Source organism: Scheffersomyces amazonensis (assembly GCF_036850825.1).
Source record: "Scheffersomyces amazonensis strain UFMG-HMD-26.3 chromosome Unknown RJT21scaffold_1, whole genome shotgun sequence".
NCBI classification, from domain to species: domain Eukaryota; kingdom Fungi; phylum Ascomycota; class Pichiomycetes; order Serinales; family Debaryomycetaceae; genus Scheffersomyces; species Scheffersomyces amazonensis.
In genome coordinates, this window is record NW_027042741.1 from 3,069,064 (window position 1) to 3,094,197 (window position 25,134).

General features: G+C 29.4%; 8 protein-coding genes across 8 annotated transcripts; 6 read left to right on the forward strand and 2 right to left on the reverse strand. All coding sequences in view use genetic code 12, as the record gives it.

Moving 5' to 3' along the window:
- Window positions 1-1,852: 1,852 nt before the first annotated feature.
- On the forward strand, window positions 1,853-3,655 carry FCR1 (Fcr1p; the record flags this gene model as incomplete). Its single annotated transcript, XM_064884810.1, has 1 exon — window positions 1,853-3,655. The coding sequence occupies one exon, from the start codon at window positions 1,853-1,855 to the stop codon at window positions 3,653-3,655; it is 1,803 nt and encodes a 600-aa protein (XP_064741740.1).
- Window positions 3,656-5,979: 2,324 nt separating this feature from the next.
- RJT21DRAFT_81322 (aldo-keto reductase superfamily protein) lies at window positions 5,980-6,828 on the reverse strand (the record flags this gene model as incomplete). Its single annotated transcript, XM_064885288.1, has 1 exon — window positions 5,980-6,828. The coding sequence occupies one exon, from the start codon at window positions 6,826-6,828 to the stop codon at window positions 5,980-5,982; it is 849 nt and encodes a 282-aa protein (XP_064741741.1).
- Window positions 6,829-9,212: 2,384 nt separating this feature from the next.
- Window positions 9,213-10,576, forward strand: TDH3 (glyceraldehyde-3-phosphate dehydrogenase (phosphorylating)). The gene has a single exon (XM_064880938.1). The coding sequence runs from the start codon at window positions 9,275-9,277 to the stop codon at window positions 10,280-10,282; it is 1,008 nt and encodes a 335-aa protein (XP_064741742.1). The 5' UTR covers window positions 9,213-9,274; the 3' UTR covers window positions 10,283-10,576.
- A 159-nt stretch (window positions 10,577-10,735) lies between these two features.
- Window positions 10,736-13,505, forward strand: PMT2 (dolichyl-phosphate-mannose-protein mannosyltransferase). The gene has a single exon (XM_064880939.1). The coding sequence runs from the start codon at window positions 10,858-10,860 to the stop codon at window positions 13,156-13,158; it is 2,301 nt and encodes a 766-aa protein (XP_064741743.1). The 5' UTR covers window positions 10,736-10,857; the 3' UTR covers window positions 13,159-13,505.
- Window positions 13,506-14,401, forward strand: ISA2 (Isa2p). Its single transcript, XM_064880940.1, has one exon. It carries the CDS (start codon window positions 13,583-13,585, stop codon window positions 14,324-14,326), a length of 744 nt encoding a protein of 247 aa, XP_064741744.1. The 5' UTR covers window positions 13,506-13,582; the 3' UTR covers window positions 14,327-14,401.
- On the reverse strand, window positions 14,402-16,609 carry TPD3 (protein phosphatase 2A structural subunit; the record flags this gene model as incomplete). The annotated part of the gene is made up of 2 exons (XM_064879744.1): window positions 14,402-15,006; window positions 15,082-16,609. 2 exons carry the CDS (start codon window positions 16,607-16,609, stop codon window positions 14,633-14,635), a joined length of 1,902 nt encoding a protein of 633 aa, XP_064741745.1. The 3' UTR covers window positions 14,402-14,632.
- A 683-nt stretch (window positions 16,610-17,292) lies between these two features.
- On the forward strand, window positions 17,293-18,748 carry RJT21DRAFT_17264 (putative phosphomutase). Its single transcript, XM_064883554.1, has one exon. The coding sequence runs from the start codon at window positions 17,523-17,525 to the stop codon at window positions 18,486-18,488; it is 966 nt and encodes a 321-aa protein (XP_064741746.1). The 5' UTR covers window positions 17,293-17,522; the 3' UTR covers window positions 18,489-18,748.
- A 2,358-nt stretch (window positions 18,749-21,106) lies between these two features.
- Window positions 21,107-25,072, forward strand: RJT21DRAFT_17270 (uncharacterized protein). Its single transcript, XM_064883555.1, has one exon. The coding sequence runs from the start codon at window positions 21,518-21,520 to the stop codon at window positions 24,590-24,592; it is 3,075 nt and encodes a 1,024-aa protein (XP_064741747.1). The 5' UTR covers window positions 21,107-21,517; the 3' UTR covers window positions 24,593-25,072.
- The last annotated feature ends 62 nt before the right edge of the window (window positions 25,073-25,134 follow it).

The window sequence follows — 25,134 nt, forward strand, 5'->3', positions numbered from 1 at the left end:
TGATTATTAAATTTAGTAAAACCTTACTGACAACAATTTTTGACAACATTGTAGATGATATTATCTAAAAGTTGCCCATTAAGTGTAGAATATGAGAAGAGGAGAAGTAACTGCGTGTAAGCTTTCGTACATTTTTGAAAATAATTCGAGGCTAATCTCATTATACGAATAGATACTTCAGATGACATAGATACACTAGTAAATTGGACCTGATCCCCTGACTACAACCGAAAAAAGGGAGACTGGAAAGCTAAATTCCGAGCCGTAGCCACTATTAACAATGTTATTCAATATTATCTACATTTTCTAACGTTTAAAGAGCCCCAAATTTGGTTAGGTTTTTCACGAATTTAGTTAACATTTTTCATTTCTTAGATTGCTGAGAATTAAGTACGCCAATCAAAGTTTCTACGTATATGTACAAATTCCTAGTCCTTGGCCGAAAGAGAAGCCTTCCTGCGGCTTTATCGTAACCTTTTTCTTATTAAAAGCATATAATAAGCATTTGTTATTAATTATCGTTATCTTACAATACAAAGTGTTACACTTCAGCTACTAAACTTCTGCATAAGTATATTATTTGACAATTACTAATGGAAGTTTCATTATAATAGATCCTTTTCTGTTTATAATTAATTAGTAACAGATTTAAGTGACACAACCAATAACTGTTATACGTAGTATTGTCATTTAGAATTTCGTATAGATTTCGATGACACTCTTTTATAAATGATAAATTCAACTTGTATACAAGTTATAGCATGGTCTAGTCTTAGACTCGCCAAATGAGAGAATTATTTTTGACAGACCAAGAACCTGTTTAATCAGGATTCATAAGATTTATCGGTTTCGGATATAATCTAGTAGAGGAAGTCAAAAATATTACCGGAAAATCGGATGATCGGCTTTTACAAAAGCTTCAAGCAAAAGAAAATAAAAATAAAAATAAAAAATAAAAAATAAAAAATAAAAAATAAAATAAATGATCAAGTATAGTACAAAAAAAAAGAACTCTGTGGTTAACTTAGAGTATCTAAGATAACTGGACTAGCAAAAATTATTAATTGTAAAAGCAGGCATTACAATAGCTCTAGCTTAAATCCTAGAACTATGCAGCTAGTATTATCTTTTATGTTCTTGGAACCTTTTTCACTTATTCTCTCATATTTTATTTTTTATTTTTTTGTTTTTGAAAAATTGTATATATATATATTTATATCATCATTCTGTTTGAATTATATTTATTTAACTAAACCCTTGAAGTCATTGACTAGTTTGGTTATTATTTCTTAAACTTAATTATAACCATAACCATCATATTGCAACTGCATTTCAAATACACAATTGCTATCATTACCTTCTAGCATCAATCCGTATCATCTTTCACCTGTCCCTTCATCATATTGTGGTATCTACTGCATTAAAAATATATTAAAGGACCAATCCAAATCAATTCATATATAATTTCATGTCTTTGGTCTTACCCTTTTTACAAATTTATCCAAAATCAGTATAGTTTATATACAATTAATCATTGACATATATTTAACATAACTAAAACTTCTACCGTTTGCGCAACAGCACATACACCTTTTTTTCTGCGCCATTATATTTGCAGAGATATTTTATGTCAAACTAAATTACTAATATAGTATAAGCCTATTTACATTAGAGTACAGTTATTGGTCGATTATTGAAATTACAATCAAGGATACTTTACTGATATATATTAATTCATTTCGTACTATAAATTGGCTGATATTTAAAAATAATCTATTCTAAAGCTACTTATTTATTTATTTGCCATTTTTTCCAGTTGCAAATTACCTTTATAGAGTATACCCATTGAATCATGAACCATTCAAGCACTAATAGTTCTCCAATGGATGAAACAGATAATTCACATCTGCATCATCAACAACAGCATCATCATCATATAAAAAAGAAGAGAGTTGGTAAAGCATGTGACTCTTGCCGTATTAAGAAGACAAAATGTGATGGAAAGAAACCATGTAATAGATGTATATTAGATAACAAAATCTGTGTATTTACAGAGAAGAAGAAAACTAGAGAAAAGAGTCACCCTCAAGGTTATGTAGAATTGTTGGAAACCAGATTAGACATCTTGACTAAATCTTTAGAGAAATTAATTGAAATACTGAAACCTCATTTGAAAGTATTATCGGATATTATTGATGAAGAAGAAGAAGAAGATATTGTCAATATGAAACGGGAAGAGGATGCCATTTTAAATGAAGGTTTTTCTGATAATGATATAAATATTCCAATAAATAAAGTTGTATCTTACCTTATTAATCACGAAGGCTTATTAAATAATTTACCCATGGAATGGGAAGAAGGTAGTTTAATTGCAGCTAAGTTAAATTCTAAAAATTTGGCCAAATCTACAGCTTTGTTTGGTGAACATAAATTATCGAGTGTCGTACCAGAACATGATATATCTCAAAAGTCACAAACGAGTAATTATTCAAGACAATCTGCGAGGATTAAAGAGGAAAGAGACTCTAGTCTGACATTCACATTTCACGATGATGACGACGATGATTTCATGGATGAAAATGATGAAGATGATGAATTTGATGATATTTCTTCAAAATTAACGACTTCTCCACAAAACTCACAGACTTCAGTTACTGAGCAATTAAATATTCGTGATATTTCCCTTGGAGGATTTTCAAATGAACATAAACATGACAATAATGATTTTGATAATGAACTGATTTCTTCTCGTAAGAACTCGACCAAACAGTCTAAAAAACGTTCTCCTTCACCAAAAACTCAATATGGTAATCCACATCTTCAATCTCAAAGCCAACTGAAAATCCATCACAACCAACAACAAGGAAATCGTCAAGTCGTTGAAAGCTTATCTAGACCCTCCTTATTTTCGCATCCAAATAATGCAACTTCTTCATCTTCTTTGCCCTTATTGACAAAACACAACTCAATGGTTTCTATCGAAGATACGAGTCCATTAGCTAACTCTCCACCTCCACTTTCAAATTCTTCTAGTTCAACCAATAATATGGGAAATACCAATAGTGGTACTGCTCCTCCTTCAACATTTGCTTTGTTGCATAGAAGATCATCGTCAAGTTCAATAACACGTCCATTTTCTCCAAGTCATCAAAAGTTAAGAAATAATGGCCATGTACACAAGCCACAACATAGTACTATTGGATCTATTTCTTCAACTGGTCAAAAGAATATTGTTAGTAATAATGGTAATGAATTTCATTTACAGAATTTCAATAATGCCGTTCCAAGTAATGGTAGCAGTACTACAAATTCATTATTTGACTTCAACAACAATATCAATAATAATAGATTATCTATTTCAGGATCAAATAATTATGATGATTTGTTACTTTCAAATTCGAATCCAGATGGTGTCTCTAATCAAAATGCACAATCTTCTTCGTTATTTTTTGATGATTTTATAAATCAACAACAAATACAGCAACAAAATCTTCAACAATTAACACCAGCCCCGGCTCCAATGCTTAACCATCCTTCTACAGGCAATGTTAGTGTTAATTATGATGATACAGCTTTTTTTCCTTTTAATTCTTATCAAGCTATAGATTTGATTGTTAATGATAATGGGCAAGAAACATCAGGGTCTCAATTTTAATTTATTTCTGGTTTACTTTTACTTCTTTCGTTTTTTCTTTCTTTATTTATTTATTATTTATTAACATTGGCTGCTTATTTATATCTGTATATATGTTTGTTTTAAGATGCATGCCAAAGTCGGTTTTATATGATAATTATCATGATTTAAGTCCTTTTTACTATGGTTAAGTTTATTAAAGACTTTTTAACGTTTGTAATTTTACATATATTTATCTTCGGTTTCCTGACTTAAAGTTTGCTTTTAGAGTTACTAGTTTATTCTCTATTTATTTATTTATTAATTTGATATGAAATACAAATTTGACATAAAAGATGTTTAAAATCTTGTTTTTAATGTTAGCATTATTTGCGGCAAATATTAAAAAATAGGCACCAAATGAACAAATCCTAAATCAAAAGTGGATTTTAAGTATTCTCTGTAACTTAGGACCTGATCACCCAATTACCTAGGCCCGGAATTCACCTACTACATTAATAATGCTCCAAGATTTCTTTTTACAGTGCGGCGATTTTTTCCTATTTCTGAATTTTTGCAATCAAAAAGATGGAGAGAGAAAAAAAAAACACAAAAGTTCTGGGGGACAAACGTGGAGGAGGTGGAGGCAAATGTTCATAGTAAGATGATAATACAGAAGGTCTAGTCAAAAGATGTTCTCAAGTATAAGTTAAGGATTGACAGAGAAAGATATGTGTGCAATTATTTGAAATTTGGGGGGGGGCAACGAATCTAAGAATAACTCAGACAGGAAAGCATAGACGAAGCATATCTCAAATAGAATTTTAGGAAGACACGTCGGATCATGATAAAGTTGCAGACAAAATATGGAAGAGCTAATGTAATTTCCACTATTCTGTCTCTATTTAGAAATAATGATGGTTCTACAGCCGTTTTAAGATAACAAATCTCCAGAATAGCATTAATAGTATTTAGCATGGGATCATAAAAATTCAAAATTTAGACATCGGAGTCATCATTATAAAATCACTCACCATCTTTAAGAGAGCGAGTGAATTCTTTATGTCAAAACAATAGAACGTATTGGGGACTTGCAGCAATCCTGAAGTATTTTTACAACCGATGGTTGTGCCACTACCATTTAGGGTTCATAGGCTAGAGCCGTTCGGCTTATTCATTACCTTTTCTACTTATAGTAGAAATATCAATTATTGAAAACACAACACGGCAGCCACTCAAATGATTTATAGTTTGAAAGAATAATAGAGTTAACCGATTTAAATTTCTCTTGTTTAAGCTACGTAGTCTTCGGTCGGATAGAAAAAATTAGTGATCGAATTATATTCCTCAAAATATGCGTTATATAAACAAACAAAAAAAAAATAAAACATTCTGTTTAAAAAGGGTTTCCTGAAATGCAAGGTGAATTTCTCCACCTGCATAATCTGGAATCGGCCGAAACGAAGTATCGGTGAAGTTTAATGGTTACAATTTATATGTTAATACATATGAAATGATTAGCAATACTAAAATTCTTTCACCGAACATGTATGGAGATAATCGCAATTAAGGTAGACATGCTTTTTTAAGTTAAATAAATTGGGTTTCAATGCTGCAATTATTTGGTTTCATAGTAATAGTCTATTTAATCACTATGATATTAACTTTGAGTTGTCAAAGCTTTGCAATGTATTCAGATGATGTCTGCAGCGAGTGGAGTAAGTAGGCCAAACTTGTAAATTTTTCTTTCTTGGCGCCGGGCTTCTTTCAATTATGCCTTTTACAACAATCTTACTAATGGATTTGATAGAGACTCACCATTTTCCGTTGCAAAAAAAATTTAACAGAAAATTAATAATGCACATTACTAATGAACATAAGGCTCGGAGGTTCATAATGATGTACGGCTAGCTTATATGCTTATTCTATAGGTGTCCCCCAATTTTTAGAGATCATCACTGTCAAAATTCATTACATTGCTTTTACAGATTTTAGACACCATTTTAACAGCAAATAAAAAACAGGTGGAAATGTGCCTGTATATCGTTAAATAAATATGTCCGAATGGAAAATCGTAGTTTCATTTTTTTAGGTTTATTGAGTTTCATCATTACTTGTATGAAATCCCCACATATTTTAATATATATTTATATATATAAAGTCTGATATAAATTAGACTTGTAATTAGGGTTAGGTACAGCCCATATTTCTGGCCCTCGAATTTTATCTCCGCCGAAAAAGAATTCGGATGCCCTCACTCTTTCGGTATTACGCGCAATAATATTTAATATGATGTGATTGTAAACTTACCTTGTTAAAAAAGAAAAGATGAACAATATATAGATCCTCTGCAAGATCGCAAAACATTAAGGAGCGTCAGTGCATTCCCAATCAGTGGGCTCATAAGCATCTGGACGATCAATTTCTTTAATATCATCATCAGACAAAGTAAATGAATTAACATCTAGATTCTGAGGTAATCTTGTTAGAGTTTTGGTCTTTGGTAAAGGGATATATCCCTTTTGCAATGACCATTTGATTAAAATTTGTGCAGGGCTAACCTCATACTTCTTCGCATATTTTGCAAGAGTTGGATCCTCTGTTAACTTATAACCATGCGTCAATGGAGCATAAGCTTCAACATGTATTCCTTGACTAAGACACCATGTAGCTAATTCTGTTCGCATACACCAAGGACTTATTTCTATTTGATTTACAACGGGTTTGAATCTTAATTGAGGCCAAGTTAGTAACTCTTCGATGTGATGCTTTCCATAATTCGAAACTCCAATATTTTTGACATAGCCATTATCTTTAGCGATTTGCATCTGCTCATAGGCCTGTAATCTATGCTGCTTGCCTGGCAATGGAGAATGAATGAGTAGAAGATCAATGTATTGCAAATCACCAATCTTTTCAATCATTTCTTCAATTGCTCTACGAGTTTCATTTGTTCCAAGTTGATTATTCCATAATTTAGTAGTATAGAAAAACTCCTCTCGTTTATATTGTGGATTCTCGCTAAGGAATCTAACAATTCCTTGACTCACTTCTCGTTCATTACCATATAAAACAGCCGTATCAAAATGTCGATATCCAACCTTGCAAGCTTCATAAACTATGTCCGATGTTTGATGACGAGGCAAGTCCCACGTACCGAGACCAATTGATGGTATCAAACTTCCTGAGTTCAATTTAATCAATCTCAAAGACATTTCAATTAGTAATTAATAAAAGGAATAAAGAGTATAAATCATGATAGGAAAATCGATTGCTTTATATTAGATCTGCTAGGGTAAGACTTTCCTCTTTTTGACAGCTATGGTCGCTTATATAAGCACTCATTACCCTTTTGGGAGCAAAAAAGCGACTAATAAACTGGGATTGCTACTCTTACAGTTTTAGATCTAACAACCCATCAATGAACATCAATGAATCTTAACAATGTGTACATAGATCCATACAGAATTAATTATTTATATGACCTTTATCTGATCACTTTTCGTCAACTAGATAGTTCTCCTGCAACCTCAATTATTGTCTAGATTAGATCAGAAATTCATTCAAACTGAGTATGTATAACCGCAGCATATCAAATATAAGTTCGATGATACGTTGAAGAATAATTGTTAATGTTAAGTAGTACAGGTGAATCTAATATATGATTGTTGTAATCTAACACTTCGATATTAGATTGTGGCAGGAAGCTTTTTTTCTTTGACAGCTATAGTGCAGAATTAGTGCTAATTTTGTAGCATAGTCTTTTTTTCGTATGCGCTACCATTGGTAACAAACCATCTATAATTTACTAGAAAGAAGTAGTTGCAGTATGCATTATTTACTTAATGTTGGTAAAGTACTCATCAAGAAGTCCATAACATGTTGGAAAGCCATCTCAAGTATGGGAAACATTAAACATTCTAGTGGTGGAGTTTTAGATATAGAGCAAATTATGAGATCAGTTTATGAGTTCAGCAAGAGCTTACATACCTACTGTCAAAGTTATATGGTTCTATTACTTGACTTTTCAACTTTCGACTAATACTTTTTTTTTCATCCAAAAAAGTTCCATTCATCAATCCAAACTAGTCAAAGATCAATTAAATCTCCGAAACTATAAGATTGTGTCGACGCACATTAGTCCGGGGTATCGGTGCTACGTATGCCAAACTTGAGACGACATTTTGTTTTGTAAATTGAAAATTCAACCCCACAAATTGATCTTAAAACGGGAACAAAGTTTGAACAAAAAGAGTTTGGTAATAAACCACATGAAAAACCCCGGTATTATTAGGAAAGGGAATTGAAAATACAAGAATTCCTATGATATTTTCAATCCTGTATACCCCGAGGAAGACCAAATTTAACTTGTAAATAGGCAGCTATTAACATGTAAACCATGAAGGTAATGTGCAAAAAATATATATGAACATGCAAAAATGTATGTAGCGAACGGGAATAAGGTTGGCTAAGTAGCAAGACAAGACAAGTCACATCATATGATTAAATATTACACAATGATAGATTTCTGGTTGTAAATTGTTAACATTTGAATGATATTTTTAATTAATTTCAATATAATTTTGCAATCAGTCACTATAATAGTATACCAATATAGTAAACTTATGAGCCTCTCGTCCGTTGTAATTCGTGACTGAATTTTCATGTACATAACTTCACGTGATCGTCGGTCTCGGACTTCATCCATGCGATTAAGTGACTTCAAAAATCAAACCGCATGGGTTAACCAAAAAACAAAATGTCGCACGTACAAATCCACTTACTGAAAATGATCGGATATTGAAATTCCCACTAATTTAATTGTTGTACTGTATTTAAAATATAGTGACCAAAATAAAGGAAATTAGGCTAACCGATTATCTTACCGACTGAAATTATTTATTAAATTGGGTTGCAATTGAATTGCAATTGCAACTCTTCATAGTTAATATCGATTAATAATCATATCAAATATGTCATTGTCTAATTTATTTTTTGGTGAATAATTTGCAGTCATACTCTTCGGAGTTTGAAAGTATAATCTATAGATGATGATAGTTTACAGTATTGGATAGTTAAGAATGACGTACTCAATTCTTAAATACTACAACTGTACTCTACTATATTCATACGGCGCACACTGTACCTGTAGGACATGTACCGTCAGATGTTTACTAGAAAAAAAAGCGCTCATAGTTAAAGTAGTTACCATTTAGCAACATCAGTTGAGCAGCTTATTAATTATTACAACCAATTATTGGTAAGTGTTATTACTCCGATATGAACTTAATTTTAATTAATTAATGAGCTTACCATTTGATACCACATCCTCGCTAATGATCTTGTCTTATTCATATCCATATCTATATCGATATCCATATCCTAGAAGTGCGGCATGGATAACTATGACCCGGACAGAATTCTTTAGTGAGAGACATTTGCTCTAGGACCTAAAATGTCGCGCATATAATTGTTCTATTCTCTTACAAAGAAAAATCAACCAACGAAAATTCCTCCTTTTTCAGTCCCATCTAAAATTCATATATAAATTAACCCTCAATTTCCCAATTCGACGATAAATTATTTATTCTTTTATTTTGTATATCAATTGATTTTAATTATATCAATTTATTCATCAATTAATTATATTAGTATATCACAATGGCTATTAACGTTGGTATTAACGGTTTCGGTCGTATTGGTCGTTTAGTTTTAAGAGTTGCCTTATCTAGAAAGGACATTAATGTCGTTGCTATTAATGATCCATTCATTGCTCCAGATTATGCTTCTTATATGTTCAAGTATGATTCTACTCACGGTAAATACGAAGGTGAAGTTAAATCTGAAGGTGACTCTTTAGTCATTGATGGTCATGCCATTAAAGTTTTCCAAGAAAGAGACCCAGCCTCTATTCCATGGGGTAAATCTGGTGTTGATTACGTTATTGAATCTACCGGTGTTTTCACCAAATTAGAAGGTGCTCAAAAACACATTGATGGTGGTGCCAAGAAGGTTATCATTACTGCTCCATCTGCTGATGCTCCAATGTTTGTTGTTGGTGTCAATGCTGACAAATATACTCCAGACTTGAACATTATCTCTAATGCTTCTTGTACTACTAACTGTTTAGCTCCATTAGCTAAGGTTATTAACGATAAATTCGGTATTGAAGAAGGTTTAATGACCACTGTTCACTCCATCACTGCTACTCAAAAGACTGTTGATGGTCCATCCCACAAGGACTGGAGAGGTGGTAGAACTGCTTCTGGTAACATTATTCCATCTTCCACTGGTGCTGCTAAGGCCGTTGGTAAGGTTATTCCAGAATTAAACGGTAAATTAACCGGTATGTCTTTAAGAGTCCCAACTGTTGATGTTTCCGTTGTTGATTTAACTGTCAGATTAAAGAAGCCAGCTACTTACGAAGAAATTTCTGAAGCTATCAAGGCTGAATCTGAAGGTGCTCTTAAGGGTGTTTTAGGTTACACTGAAGATGCTGTTGTCTCTACTGATTTCTTAGGATCTTCTTACTCTTCCATCTTTGATCAAAAGGCTGGTATCTTATTATCTCCAACCTTTGTTAAGTTGATCTCTTGGTACGATAACGAATTTGGTTACTCCACCAGAGTTGTTGACTTATTGGAACACGTTGCCAAGGTTTCAGCTTAACTATCCACTAAATTATAGAACAATAATTGAATCTAGATTAATCTAGATTATTCTAGATATTATTTATTATTGTTACGATATAGTCGTCTAGCTAGTTCTTACTTTCATATATGATGTCATATATAATTGAGTTTATTGTAGAATAATAATAATAATAACTGTAGAATTGGTCAATTGATCAATTGATAGTATATATATATTATTGTTATATACTGTAGATATTCAATAGTAATTACATACTATCCACTATACCCTATAGATAATTATTAATAGTTACACACTAACACATTTATATAACACATTTTTACATTTATACATTGATCCCCGTGCAGATTAACTGCGCGATCGCGCATAACACCTTTGTCTCCGTACACTACCATAAGTGAAAAATTAAAAACACGTATACTCCAACACACCGAAAAAAAGAACTCGACTCAATAGAATTATTCAATAGTAAAGTGTAAGTTGATATTGTTTTAATTAGTATAATTAATTGAAGTATTTATTACTTATTACTTTGACTTATTTTCATCAATTGACTTGATAGTTTCAACTACAAATCAAAAAAAAAAGCCATGTCTTCATCTGGTGTTAGCACCTCTGATAAAGATAGCCTTCGTCAGAGACATGGGCAAGATAATATTAATAATAATACAAGTAATAATGATAATGATAATATAGATAATGATTCTGATATTAATAAAAGAACTAAATATGATGAGGCTAAAGAATTTGTTGATTCATTAAAAAGATTAGAATCTATTGTTTCTCCAATTATATTTACTGCTTTATCATTCTTTGTAAGATTATATAGAATTGGTATAAATGATGCTGTTGTTTGGGATGAAGCTCATTTTGGTAAATTTGGTTCATATTATTTAAGACATGAATTTTATCATGATGTTCATCCTCCTTTAGGTAAAATGTTAATTGGTTTATCAGGTTATTTAGCTGGTTATAATGGTAGTTGGGATTTCCCATCTGGTGAAACTTATCCTGATTATATTGATTATACAAAAATGAGAATATTTAATGCAACATTTTCTGCTTTATGTGTTCCATTTGCTTATTTTACTATGAAAGAAATTGGTTATTCAATTGCAACTACTTGGTTATTTACTTTAATGGTAACTCTTGAACTTTCTTATATTACTTTAGGTAAATTCATTTTATTAGATTCAATGTTATTATTTTTTACTGTTGCAACCGTTTTTTCATTCTCAAGATTTAATAGTTTTAATACTAAAAAACTTGAATTTACAAGAAAATGGTGGAAATGGTTATTATTAACTGGATTTGCAATTGGTTGTACTTGTTCAGTTAAAATGGTTGGACTTTTTGTTACAACTTTAGTTGGTATTTATACTATTACTGATCTTTGGATTAAATTTGGTGATAAAACAATTACTTGGACTCGTTATATTCAACATTGGTTAGCAAGAATTGTTGGATTAATTATTGTACCATTTTTAATTTTCCTTTTATCTTTTAAAGTTCATTTTGATTTATTATATAAATCAGGTACTGGTGATGCAAATATGTCAACATTATTTCAAGCTAATTTATTAGGTTCTGATGTTGGTGGTGGACCTCGTGAAGTTTCAATTGTTCATTCAGTAGTTACTTTAAAATCTCAAGGTTTAACTGGTGGACTTTTACATTCTCATGTTCAAACTTTCCCAGAAGGTTCAAAACAACAACAAGTTACAACTTATTCTCATAAAGATTCAAATAATAATTGGATTTTCCAAAGAGCAAGAGGTTTACCTTATTATGATAGTGCAAATAATAATACTTCAATTGAATATGTTATTGATGGTATGAGTGTTAGAATTATGCATCCATCAACTGGTAGAAATTTACATACTCATGAAGTTGCTGCTCCAGTATCTAAATCTGAATATGAAGTTGCTTGTTATGGTAATTTAACTATTGGTGATGCTAAAGATAATTGGATTGTTGAAGTTATGGAACAACATTCAAGTGAAGATAAATTAAGACTTCACCCAATTACTACATCATTTAGATTAAAAAATCAAGTTATGAATTGTTATTTAGGTGTAAGTGGTAATTCATTACCTCAATGGGGTTTTAGACAAGGTGAAGTTGTTTGTTATAAAAATCCATTTAGAAAGGATAAAAGAACTTGGTGGAATGTTGAAAATAATAGAAATGAAGTTTTACCAGAAGCTCCAGAAGATTTTAAATTACCAAGAACTAATTTCTTTAGAGATTTTATTCAATTAAATTTAGCAATGATGGCAACTAATAATGCATTAGTTCCTGATCCAGATAAACAAGATGATTTAGCTTCAAAAGCATGGCAATGGCCAACTTTAAATACTGGAATTAGAATGTGTACTTGGTCAGCTAGTAAAGCTAAATATTATTTAATTGGATCACCAGCAACAACTTGGACTTCAACTATTGGAGTTTTATTATTTGCTTTCCTTACTGTTTATCATTTAATTAGATGGCAAAGACAAATTGTTGATTTCCCATCTAATGAACCAAATAAATTAACTTTATTTGTTATGGGAGGTATTTATCCAATGTTTGGTTGGGGTTTACATTTTATGCCATTTGTAGTTATGGGAAGAGTTACATATGTTCATCATTATGTTCCAGCACTTTATTTTGCTATGCTTGTACTTTGTTATGAAATTGAATATTTTACTTTACCTTTAGCATCACCAAATTCTTCTCCAGCAGCTAAAATCTTTAGAGTTGTACTTTTTGGTATTTTCTACTTTATTGTAGTTTATACATTCTGGTACTTTAGATATATTTCCTGGGGTATGGAAGGTGCAAAGGAAAATTGGTCACATTACGATATTTTATCTTCTTGGAGAGTCTCTAATGATAAGTACAATTAATTGAGACAATTTTTACAATATTAATATAAATATATTTCTACGCATATAATATATTTATTAACTCTCATATATATAAGAACATACAAATATAAAAAGTAAAGATTATATGTAGTGACTTAAGAGTCTTATTGATGGGTGTTATACAGGAGAGTATATATTTTAAATTGTAAATTGTAAATATAGATGTGTTCTAATCAGTGAAAGACTACATGTGTATCCTAATCAATGACTATCATATTATGTATAGATAATGTAACTACACTATATCTATCTCTACATCCATACACCAAGCATAACATTATTATAGTGTAATCCAAACATCCATGCCTCCACAATACACATCGATCCCGAAAATATACCTATACTTTACACCAGTAAAAATCATCTATTTGTAAGCTGATTCATTACCCATATGATATAGACAATGTTTAGACAAATGATTAGACAGACTAGTTTGGTCAATGCACGAGCTTCGAGAATTGGGGTAACTAAACAAACAGCACATACAATACAAAAGATACTGTATGGTATATATTATAGAAATTATAGTGTAAGTACTAGTACTAGTACTAATACTAGTACTACTACTACAAGTAAAGATACAAGTAAATTTTTAAAAGCATCATCATTTGCCTTACCAAAAGAGAATGTGCCAATATCAACAACAAATATACAAATCCCTATAGAAGATATTGATGATTTTAAAAAGACTAAATTAATTCATGGAAATAGTAATCTTGAAATTGCTATAACTAAACGAGCTAGTAGAAAATTAAATAAAATAGCCCAAGGAGATTCTAATCCTAATAGTGTATTAAAAATAAGTGTAGAAAGTGGAGGATGTCATGGATTTCAGTATAATTTAAAATTAACTGATATAGAAGAAGAATTAAAAGAAGCTAAACAAGATGAAGATATAGATGAAGATGAAATATTAATATTTAAAAGATTAGATGAAGATGGAGATATTGCTCAAATAATGTTAGATGAAAGTTCTTTGGAAATTTTACAAGATTCCAAATTAGATTATGTTAAAGAATTAATTGGTAGTCAATTTAAAATTGTCGATTCTCCATATACTTCAACAGCTTGTGGATGTGGAGCATCATTTGATTTTGATTTTGAAAAGTTAGAAAAGAAGAAGCAGGAGAGGAAACAATCACAATAATTATAATTATTATAATAAATATTCTTAATGATTACGAAAATGTATATAACATAATCTTATTTAATATAAGTCATTAATTAATTATAAATACGTATATAAAAACTAATATTCAATAATCAAACTAGTAAAAACAAACAAGAAAGTACAAAGTATAAAAATAAAAATGAAAGAATAGTATATAGGTATATATACTTAACCTTATGAAATGAACGAATAGTATGAATATAATATGAGAAAATGATATGGTTTTAGACATTAATGAAAAGGATGATATGAAATTAGGGGATTAAAGTATTAACATTAACATTAAGCTAGTAATTCATTAATACCTTGAATACTTTTACTAGCAAAGTATCTAACATCAACATCTTCATCATTTTGTAATTTTTCTAAATTCGATAAAATTTCCAAATTAATAACTTTATTTAAATCTTCATCACTTATGCCAAACTTTCTTCTGTTTTTAATTAAAGTTTCTGCTGCAACAAAATAAGATTTGGCTACATTAAATCGAATATTTGGAACAGCATCTACAATTAAATTATTAATGAATGGTAATACTTTCTTACTGATTATTGAATAATCAATAACTGGAATTAATCTGGTAATGGTAAATAAACAGGTAATTCTAATAATAAAATTTGAATAATCAATATTATTAAGATTATTATTATCATCATCTGCATCAATTTTAGCATCTTCATCATCATTATCATTATCTTTTTTAGTTCCAGTGGTATTATTATTAGTTGAACTAGTTGATGATTCATTTAATAATCGATTTATAATTTCATGTTCTGCCCATTGAGATCCAAATATAATAGTTAATTCTTTAGAATTATTAACGGCAGCATCTCTAATAGCAAATACTGGATCCCATAACCATGACATACAAAGTGATAATAATTCATCATTAAAAAATGGTTCACCTAATTGTTTAGCTAATTTTGGAATATATTCAATTATAGCTAATCTTACTCTCCATTTATGATCTTGAGCTAATTCTGTTATAGCTGGTAATAAATTTGTTGATAAAAGATTAATACCAATAGTTTCATTAACTACTGATAAATTAGATATAATATTTAATCTCACATCTGGGAATTCATCCTTTAACATGACTAAGAAAATTGGTAATAATTTCTCAATGGTTGATTGTTTTTCTAAAATTGGTGATAAATCAGTTATTGTTGAAGCTAATGAAGCTCTAACACTTTCTTGAGAATCTTGGGATAAATTATTAACTACAGGAATAATTTTATTTAAAATAGTTGCTTTTGTTGAAGGATATTTAGTTAATAATTGTGAAAATGATGGTAATTGTTTTGCAATTGCCTTTCTAACTTCTCCTTCATTATCTTTCATTAAATTAATAAATGGATCAATTAATTGAAATAAATCACTTTCATTATTAACAAAATTTTTGGCAATACTTGTAAATCTTTCTGCTGCAGCATATCTAACTCTCCAACTTTCATCCTTTATTAATTTTAAAGATGATGATAAAAATTCAGAATTAAAAGATTGTTCATTAATCTTTTGAAAAAATTCCAATATAGAAATTAATACATCAATTGATAATAATTTAACTGAATCTTGATCATCATTAATTAAATGTTGAAACATTTTAGAAATAATATCCCAATCTTCATTATTAACTTTATTAGCATCATTTGGTTTAATTTCAGTAAATTCAGTTAATAAATCAATTAAAGTTGGTAAATTACTAGCAGCTGATCTTCTAACCATTGGATATTCATCACAAACTAATTTTAAATATAAATTTAATAATTCTTTTCTAATTGATGAATTAACCTTTATTATAACTGCTTTATATAATCCACAACTAGCAATTTTTTTGGAAAACCAATCACCAGTACTTAAACTTTGAATTAAACTAAGAAAAATATTATTTAATTCTTCAACGGTTAATTCTAAACTAATTTTATTTAATGAATCAATAGCTTTATCTCTAACAATAGGTTCTTCCATTGATGCTAATATAGTTAAAATTTGAATTAAAGGTTCACAATATTGATGACCACCAATTAAAGGAATAAAATCTCCTAATTTAGAAGCTAATACAGCAAATACTTCTTCTTCATCATCTTGAGCAACATCTTTTAAAAATGGTAATAATTCTTTAAGAGTTCTTTCAGGTCCTAAAGCAATAGCAATTGTATCTAATTTTTGCATTGCATCAACTCTATTAGATACATCATCATGCTTTAATTCATCCATTAATAAAGCCAATGGAAATAATTCGTCGTTAAAATCGTCCATTATAAGTTAAATAAATAAATATATGATATGATATAATATGATATAATAAACTAATTCAATTTTAAAATTGACAATTGACCTTTATAATTAATAATATAATATAATGTATTCTATAATGAATATGAATAATAAGGGGAAGATTATACACTTAATGATAATTTAAAGGCTTAGGCCACAAACAAATTGATCAAATATAAATTGCAGTAAAATAATACTAATCACTATATAGTAGTAGTAGTCAAATAATATTCGAATTCACTATTCTTTACTGGTTTAGTTGTAGTGAATACTAAATCTACAGATCTGTCGGTTCGTCTTCCAACCTCAAAAATGTCCCAATTTTCCGTGGTGAAAAGTCGTTTGGGTTTGAGTTTCGGTTTGGGATTGGGACGGGTACACGACCTGGACTTAACTTAATTTCAATTATATATAGAGAATAATATAATTTATAATTGACAGTAATATGGAGTTATAGTAGTATAGTATATAATATTATTAATTATTATATAATATTATATTATACAAATGTCTGTGTATCTGTTTAGAAAATATTGATATTGACTAATTGTAGCATTAATAACAAATATTGGTAGGCTAACTTGTGTATAGTATGTGGTAGCGCGCTGGTCAAGATAGATACAACAATATATGTGAAATTTATATATATATTATTTATAAATGAGTTATAAAGTACTTAGATTTAAGGAATTTATTAATATACAATTATGGAACTATATTAAGTCTCTCATATACACATTGTAAAATAGAAACTGTTCTTATAAGAGACTTTTTAAGTATGTCGTGCAAAGCAAAAATGTCTCTTTTGCCCATAGAACGTGGAAGCCACCTATGGCATTTGTTTTGCTGCCTATGAACTTGTGAAGTTATATGATAAATAGAATATTAAGATAATATGGCGACTAATCCTAGTAAATTGGATGTCATTGACTCCAAGTTATCAAGTGAAGATACTGAAGGTTACAAATTGAGAAAACGTGAGTATGATCTGACTTTAAATGAGCATTGGGAATTTGAAGTTGTACCTGACGTATTTAAACAGTCATTGAATAGTACTGATGAAACATCATTTAATTATTTAGATGAAAATTTCGGGATTTTACATAGTTGGGATGATATTATTACCAAGTTGAATACTTTAAATAAGAATATAGAAGATAAAACTAAGACTCAGTATAAGTTACTATTTTTATCGAGACATGGCCAGGGTTATCATAATTTAGCTCATGCCAAATATGGTAATGACGCATGGAATGATTATTGGTCTAAATTGAATGGTGATGGAAAAATCGTTTGGGGTCCAGATCCATTATTAACCGATTTAGGTAAAAGTCAAGCTAAAGAAAACAGTGAATTCTGGAAACAACAACTAAGAAATAATAAAAATAAAAATCAAGATTTGATTAAACCTACTGCTTTTTTTGTAAGTCCATTATCTCGTTCCATAGATACCTTGATTGGTACATGGGGTGATATTATTGATATTAAAGCTATCAAACCTTTAATTCAAGATAATTTAAGAGAAACTGCGGGTGTTCATACATGTGATAAGAGATCAAGTCGTACAATAATTGCCCAAAAATATGAATCTAAAGGATTCGTTATTGAACCAGGATTTGTTGAAGAAGATGTGTACTTCAAACCTGATTATCGTGAAACAGTTGGAGAACAAAGTTTAAGAATTTATAAACAATTTCAATTCTTATTTAATGGATATCCTAACGATGAAGTTATTAGTATTACTTCTCACAGTGGTACAATCAGGGCACAACTTTTAGTTTTAGGCCATAGATCTTTTGCAGTTGGAACTGGTGGAATAATTCCTGTTTTTGTTAAGGCAACAAAAGTAGAAAAAAAATAGACTGATAGAGCGTAGATACTCAAATTTTATATATGTAGTAACAAAAGAGACAGTGAATCTAATATTACAGTAAATGGAATGTTAAAAATAATAATTCATATTGTTGGTGAAATAATACGTCAAATAAAAGGATCTTCGAATAGATCTATAGTACCTTATTTTGAAAAAATTTTACATTTGTAGACATTTAACGTTCAAGGAGCCTTAAAAATACTTTGACACAAAGTAAGTTGTTAAAGTGGTTTTATTAATATTGCTCGCCTTTATCCAAAGAAGGGCTGAAACTCCGACTAAAAGTACTATATCGTTTAATAAATTAATTAGACGGCATAATATTTTTTATGTAAGTTGAGATGAGTTGAGAATAGACGAATAGTTATGAAGTGCAAAAAGTTGTAATATGAAAAATGGGGGCATAAGGTGAAACATGAATAATACTAGAAACAAACAGTTGTCAAATCAACTAGGAAAATAATATTCGAATACGGTCCTGTCAAAATCGTTTTGAGTGTGACTGATTTCACAACCAAAATGGTCTAGAAAAAATTTTCATCTCAATGAGCTGCAAAAGAATCTGCTCTCCTTTTTTTCCAACACTTTCCCCATCTCTACTTTGAGTAGGCATAAGTATGGTTATACATGAAACTCGTATATATTCGAATTGTATGTATAGTTGAAAATTCATACGGCAAACTCATCAGATTAGGGCCATAATAGCGAAAAAAGAAATTTTTGGTTGCGTTTTTTGCCTTACAGTTTTAGTGTAAGTTCTAGACCGAGCGTGCAAACTAAAAAAGGGGAAGGAAAGCTCTTTACTACCGATACAATTTCTCTACTATTTCGAAGTGTAATAGTGACGTATTTCATGTATCACAAGAAGCTACGAACTCCGTTTCATAAGCTCGTAAGTAAAATGTAAGGAATATAAATTAAAGTTTAGGATTGAGCGCAAAAAAGCAAAGAGAATTGCGAAGCTTTAGATTTTGCACGCGACACTTTACTACTTTGGGGGAACACTAGCAGAAACTCCTAAACCTTTGTCCTACAATTAACACCACAGTTAAACGTGCATAATTGCAAGTACTGTATGTCCGACTGTACATATATTTAATAATGTTTCTCTTTACTTTTTATGCATTTAAACAATAAGGATATTAGTGCAGGATTACAATAATTTTGAGTTCAAACATGAATACTATGCTTCCAATTAGGGAAAGAAGTCAGAAGATGAAATTTTTCTCCTGCAACTATCGTTCAATATTCCGGGTCAAAGATAAGTTAATTGGTCCTTCAGTTAAGAGCCAAGGAATATTCTTGTTCATAACCTTGACTGTCTATTATTAATTAGAGAATATCGTTTACTTAATCCAAAAATACAACTTGAAAAAAAAAGCCAACTAAAGGAAGCAAAAATAGCCTAATATTGGCGGCGGACTTGCCTCGGGAACTGCACAAATTACGCATTATATTTTTTGGCTTATGTAGGAGGTTGCAGTATTAGTAAGTAGATCAGTAGTTTCAATGAGCAGCTTCCCGTATGTTAGTTCCCTGATTCTTGGCCTACTTCTTAACCCGACAGACAATTCTAAGTGCATTCGCTTGCCTGACAAGTTGCCTTTTATGTATGCATATGCTTGCTTATTTTAAAGTCAGTTCGAAAAATTGGTTCGGAATGCCGCTAATATTAGTAATAAAAATGATAAGCCCAGGCTAGTTGGACTTTGGCGTAATCTTATCACAGAATGAGTCTAAGAATCAAGAACAAATTAACTTATTTACGGTATAGAGATGAAATTTTACCACATTATTAAACGATAATCCAAAATGCACGAAAACCATAATTATATAGTTCAAAACAAAAACAAGACCTCGAAGAATAGAAAGGAACAATGTTAACGAAAGCCAACTCCTTTTTAATAATAATTCTCAAAAAATAATAACCGTAGCATTGTTAAATAATAAAGAAGAAATAAATAAATAAAGGGATTAAAAGTTATATACTATTTAGAAATATAATAATTAAAAAAAAAAAATACAACCTAAAAATCGGTAAAACTGAAATTTGCAAAGACTTGTCTCAGCAGAAGAAAAATTGAGTGGAGCTACCAACCAACTTAAATTTAATATTTAAATTAAAAATTACTAAACTTACTTTATTGATCTATTTTGTCTATTATGTATATTTACTAAACTCAATACAGAGGAGAGACAACGAGAGCACACGTGGTGTCCTGACAATAGATAACAAAATGGTTATGTGCTATATCATTAAGCATCAAAATCATTTTGTAACTTATTTTCCCTTATTTGTTAGGGTGAGTCTGTCAAACAAAGTCTATCTAATGTAATATAAAAAAAATTTCCAATCAATGAAAAAGAAATGAGACAAAAGGTAGGATTTAAAAAAATATCGAAGAAAATATAATTTTGTGATCCATTGGTGGGTTAGATAATATATGCTAGTGTCCCAAAAAGGTAAGAGTGAGTGTGATAGTTAATTTCTTTTTGGCTTAATCTGTAACTGTCACATAAAATGTAAAAAAGGAGATAAAAATAATTTTATGTCTATGGTTAAATATCAAATTATAAAATAATAGGATATAAAATATTAAACTAATAAAAGGATCAATAATCCCAATTAAAATTTTTTATATAGTATAGAATTACAATTATCAATAAGTATTTAATCAAAATAATCTAAATCAACACTTTCAATATTATTGTTAAGTTGTTGAATTTACAATATTACGTACCTCTCTTCATTCATTTAACTTATCTTTAAAATCGAGGTTTAATTTTTAACATTTTAGTGTGAATCAATAGCACTTTACTATAATTTGAAGACCTTTTTTTTTAACTGCACCCCTGACAGTTTGTACATCACCCAACTCAACCCTGTCGAGACCATCCCTTCATAACATAACTTATAATAATATACATCTCGCATTAATTTCAAAAATATTGAATTAGCATTTAGAATTAGCATCAAAAAGAAAATAGATCTCTGTTTTCAATTTACTTTGTAATCCATGAAATTTGGTAACAATCTACAACATCTATCTATTCCTGAGTGGAGATGTTATAACATCGATTACAATGATTTGAAGTACCAAATAAGAACAATTACTCAATCCAAACTGAAGGATTTAAAACCTCTACAACAATCATTTATTGAAAATTTCGATTATATAAATTTATTTGTTCAAACAAAGTATGGTGAACTTACAAGAAAATTTAACTATTTCGAACTTTATTTTGATCAACTAGTTAATGCTGCTATAGACATTAATGATAAATCTAAACAAAGATCTATCCTCATTGAAATTGATGAAATATTTTATCAGATTATTGAAATTTCTCAAATCCTTAAGAATTTATCCAAATTCATCTTAATTCAAAAAATCGCTGCTAAAAAGATCTTTAAAAAATTCTTAAAGTACTACAAAGATGATGGTGAAAATTCAGAAGAAGGCAACACCAGTCAAACTGCTTTAAAATTTATTATAAATCTTAAGAATTATCTTTTATTAAACAAGAATTCCTTTATTAATTTTGATTCAAGTGATTTAACTTTGAAATTAACAAATATCATTCAATCCATTAAATTAGAACAAAAACGTTATTTTAATCTCATTAATAATGTGTCAATTCCAACTCTTACATCATCGAACGTGCCGAGAAAGAATTCTTTTTATTCTAATACATCCATCTCCGAACATTCACAATATCAAAATTCAATCCTTCCTAGAAATAATAGTGTTTATACGCTCGCTGGTTCTACCACGTTGTCTTCATCGGGTGGTACATCTCCACCTCCAACATCAAGTTCAGCCACGCATCATCCAAGTCATCCTCATTATCATATTCAACAAGATCCTCCAACAAATGAATCTAATTTTGATCTTGGAGTCTGTGTTAAAAAGAATTTTAAATTGAATGCACTTTTACCTGATGATTCTAATACTCTCAGTGAAATTTTATTAAATTTAAATATTTATTTGAATTTTAAACATTATGATAATAATTCTCCTATCCTTCCTACATCTCAACTTTCTTTTATCTTTTTAAATAATATTAAATCGGTTGAAGAAGAACCATCATATATTATTTCTCAAAAGGATGAAGCTTTCTCAATTATTGTGGGATATGTTGGAGGTTTAAGAAAATATAGTTATTGTATTTTACCTAATGATATTGTTCAATTATTTATTGATCATTTGAATGATCGTTCAAATGAAGATGTTAAATTAAGATTATATGATTATTTTAAATCAAATAAAGTAAGTCCCTTAACAAGAAAGACATTTGATGCTATATTAGCTAATGATTTAAAACCTAATTTAAGATTAATTTTACAAAGAAGAAGATATATTTTGAAACAAACTGAAGAAGAGGAAGATGCTGATGAAGATAATCAATTAAATATTGAGAGACCAATTATTGATGAACAAGATGAACAACAAGTTGATGAACCTCAACCTGAACAACAAAAGGTTAAACATAAATATCAAGATGATTATTTAATTACTTTAGATAATGATATTTATACTACTAATAATCCAAAGTATATTTCTAAAATTAATTTATTAGATGATGAACATTTAAATGAAATTGATATTGAAAATAATTGGGATAAATTTCCTCATAATCATTTATGTCTCTTCTCAAATGATTCAAACTTGAGTAATTTTGAAAATTCATTAATTTCTGTGGTTGATACTAAAGATGGTTTATTAACTAATACTTATTCTACTCCTTTATTAAGGAAGTTACCACCAAAGTTACAAAGTTTAATCAGTAATAATAATTCCCTTAATCTTTTCAAGAATTTGGAATTTTATCAATATATGAATTCATGTTATAATAATGTTATTCCTCAAGGTCCATATATAAATAATCATTATAATTATTTATTAAATTTGAATTTATTAAAAAATTTTGAAAGTATTGAAAATTTCAATAATCAGATGAATTCTGAAAATTCATTAATTAAAGCAAAATCTAATAAAATCTTGAGACATCAATTATCTTTAAAATCATTAGCAAAATTCAATCCAGATTCTTACAAGATTGCCCCTCATGCTCCTGATTTTTATTTGAAGGCTAATCAATCACACTTTCAACAAATTAATTCTAGTCCTCAAAATATTAGAGGTCTGATTCAACAAAGTGATTCATTTGGTAGTAATAGTTCAAGTAAATCTATCTTTACTAAGAATAAAGATGATAAACAAGGGAGAGAAGATGTTGAAATTGATGAAGAAGATGATGGTGTACTTAATATGAATGTTAGTCATCAAGATATTCTTCATTTCAGACGTAATAGTGATGATCCTGAAGAAGTTCGCCAAGAACAGTTGATTGATAATTTAGATGAAAATGAATATTCTATATACTTGAAATTACAAAATGATCAACAAGAAGTTAATCCCTTTATGATTGGTTTCTTAAATTTTAGGAAGAAATTCTTTTCTCATTTAAAATCATTTATGTTAATGGAACCTTATAAGAGACCAAGTTCAATTTTACCTCAATATAAATCTCCAAGAGATCAAATGAAGAAGTATTATAATCTGGATTATGATTCAAATTATGAGACTTCACGCTTAATTAGACCAGTATCCTCATCTGAAATTGATTATGCTCATCATTACTCAAGTTCTGGAGGAGTTCATAATTATGATTCAATTAATGAAGAACCTCCTTCATTCTTGAGTCGTAATAAATTCATGAATATTCAATATCAATATGAATTAGATTACGATCAAACATTATCCTACATTTACTTTTCATTAAATTTAATGTCCATCTTTTTAAGTGGTATTGAATTAGGTATTATTTATAGTATTTTTATTATAAATCATACTGAACCTTCTCAAGGTACATCACCACCACAATTTTTATTTGTTAATAATTTGTGGTTAGTTTTAATTTTAATTTTGGGATTATTATTATCATTAATGTTTAGTATGATAAGTATTAACTTGATTTTTCAAAGATATCATCAAGCCCCATTATATCATACATTTATTGCCTGGATTGGCTTTTCCATTGTTTGTGTTTGTTGTATTTGGTCTTCTATCCTACTTTTACAAGGATTTTAATGATTTTAATTTACAATTCATTGTTTAGTATTGCTATGCTAATAGTATAATACTCATATCACGCCATAAATAGACGGTACCATATTTGCATTTTTTTAAGAGATGTATGTTTCAAGAATGAACATAATCTCATTTACGACTACTTAATTCCTTTAATGTTGCATTCTCCTAACCTTTGATTTTTACATAATAATTAATCTACGCATTTCTCATTTCTCATTTCTCATTTCTTTTCTTTTCTTTAGTTTTAGTTCATTTCTTTAGTTCAATTCTAGGTAATACATGACACTTTATGTTTTAACTTTATTGCCCACATCTTGGCAAATGTAAGGCGATGCCCTCCACTTATTGGATAGCGCACACTTGCACTAACGAGAACATTCTATCCCCTCTTCTAGACGCAGGACAAGTTTGAAGGGAAAAAAAAAGAAACCAAGGTATTAGATACATTGGCTTTTGTAAATATTTACAGAATCAAATAAACTAACTCGATTAAGGAATCACCAATTTGTTTGTAAAATTTATCAAAAAAAGAAATAGAA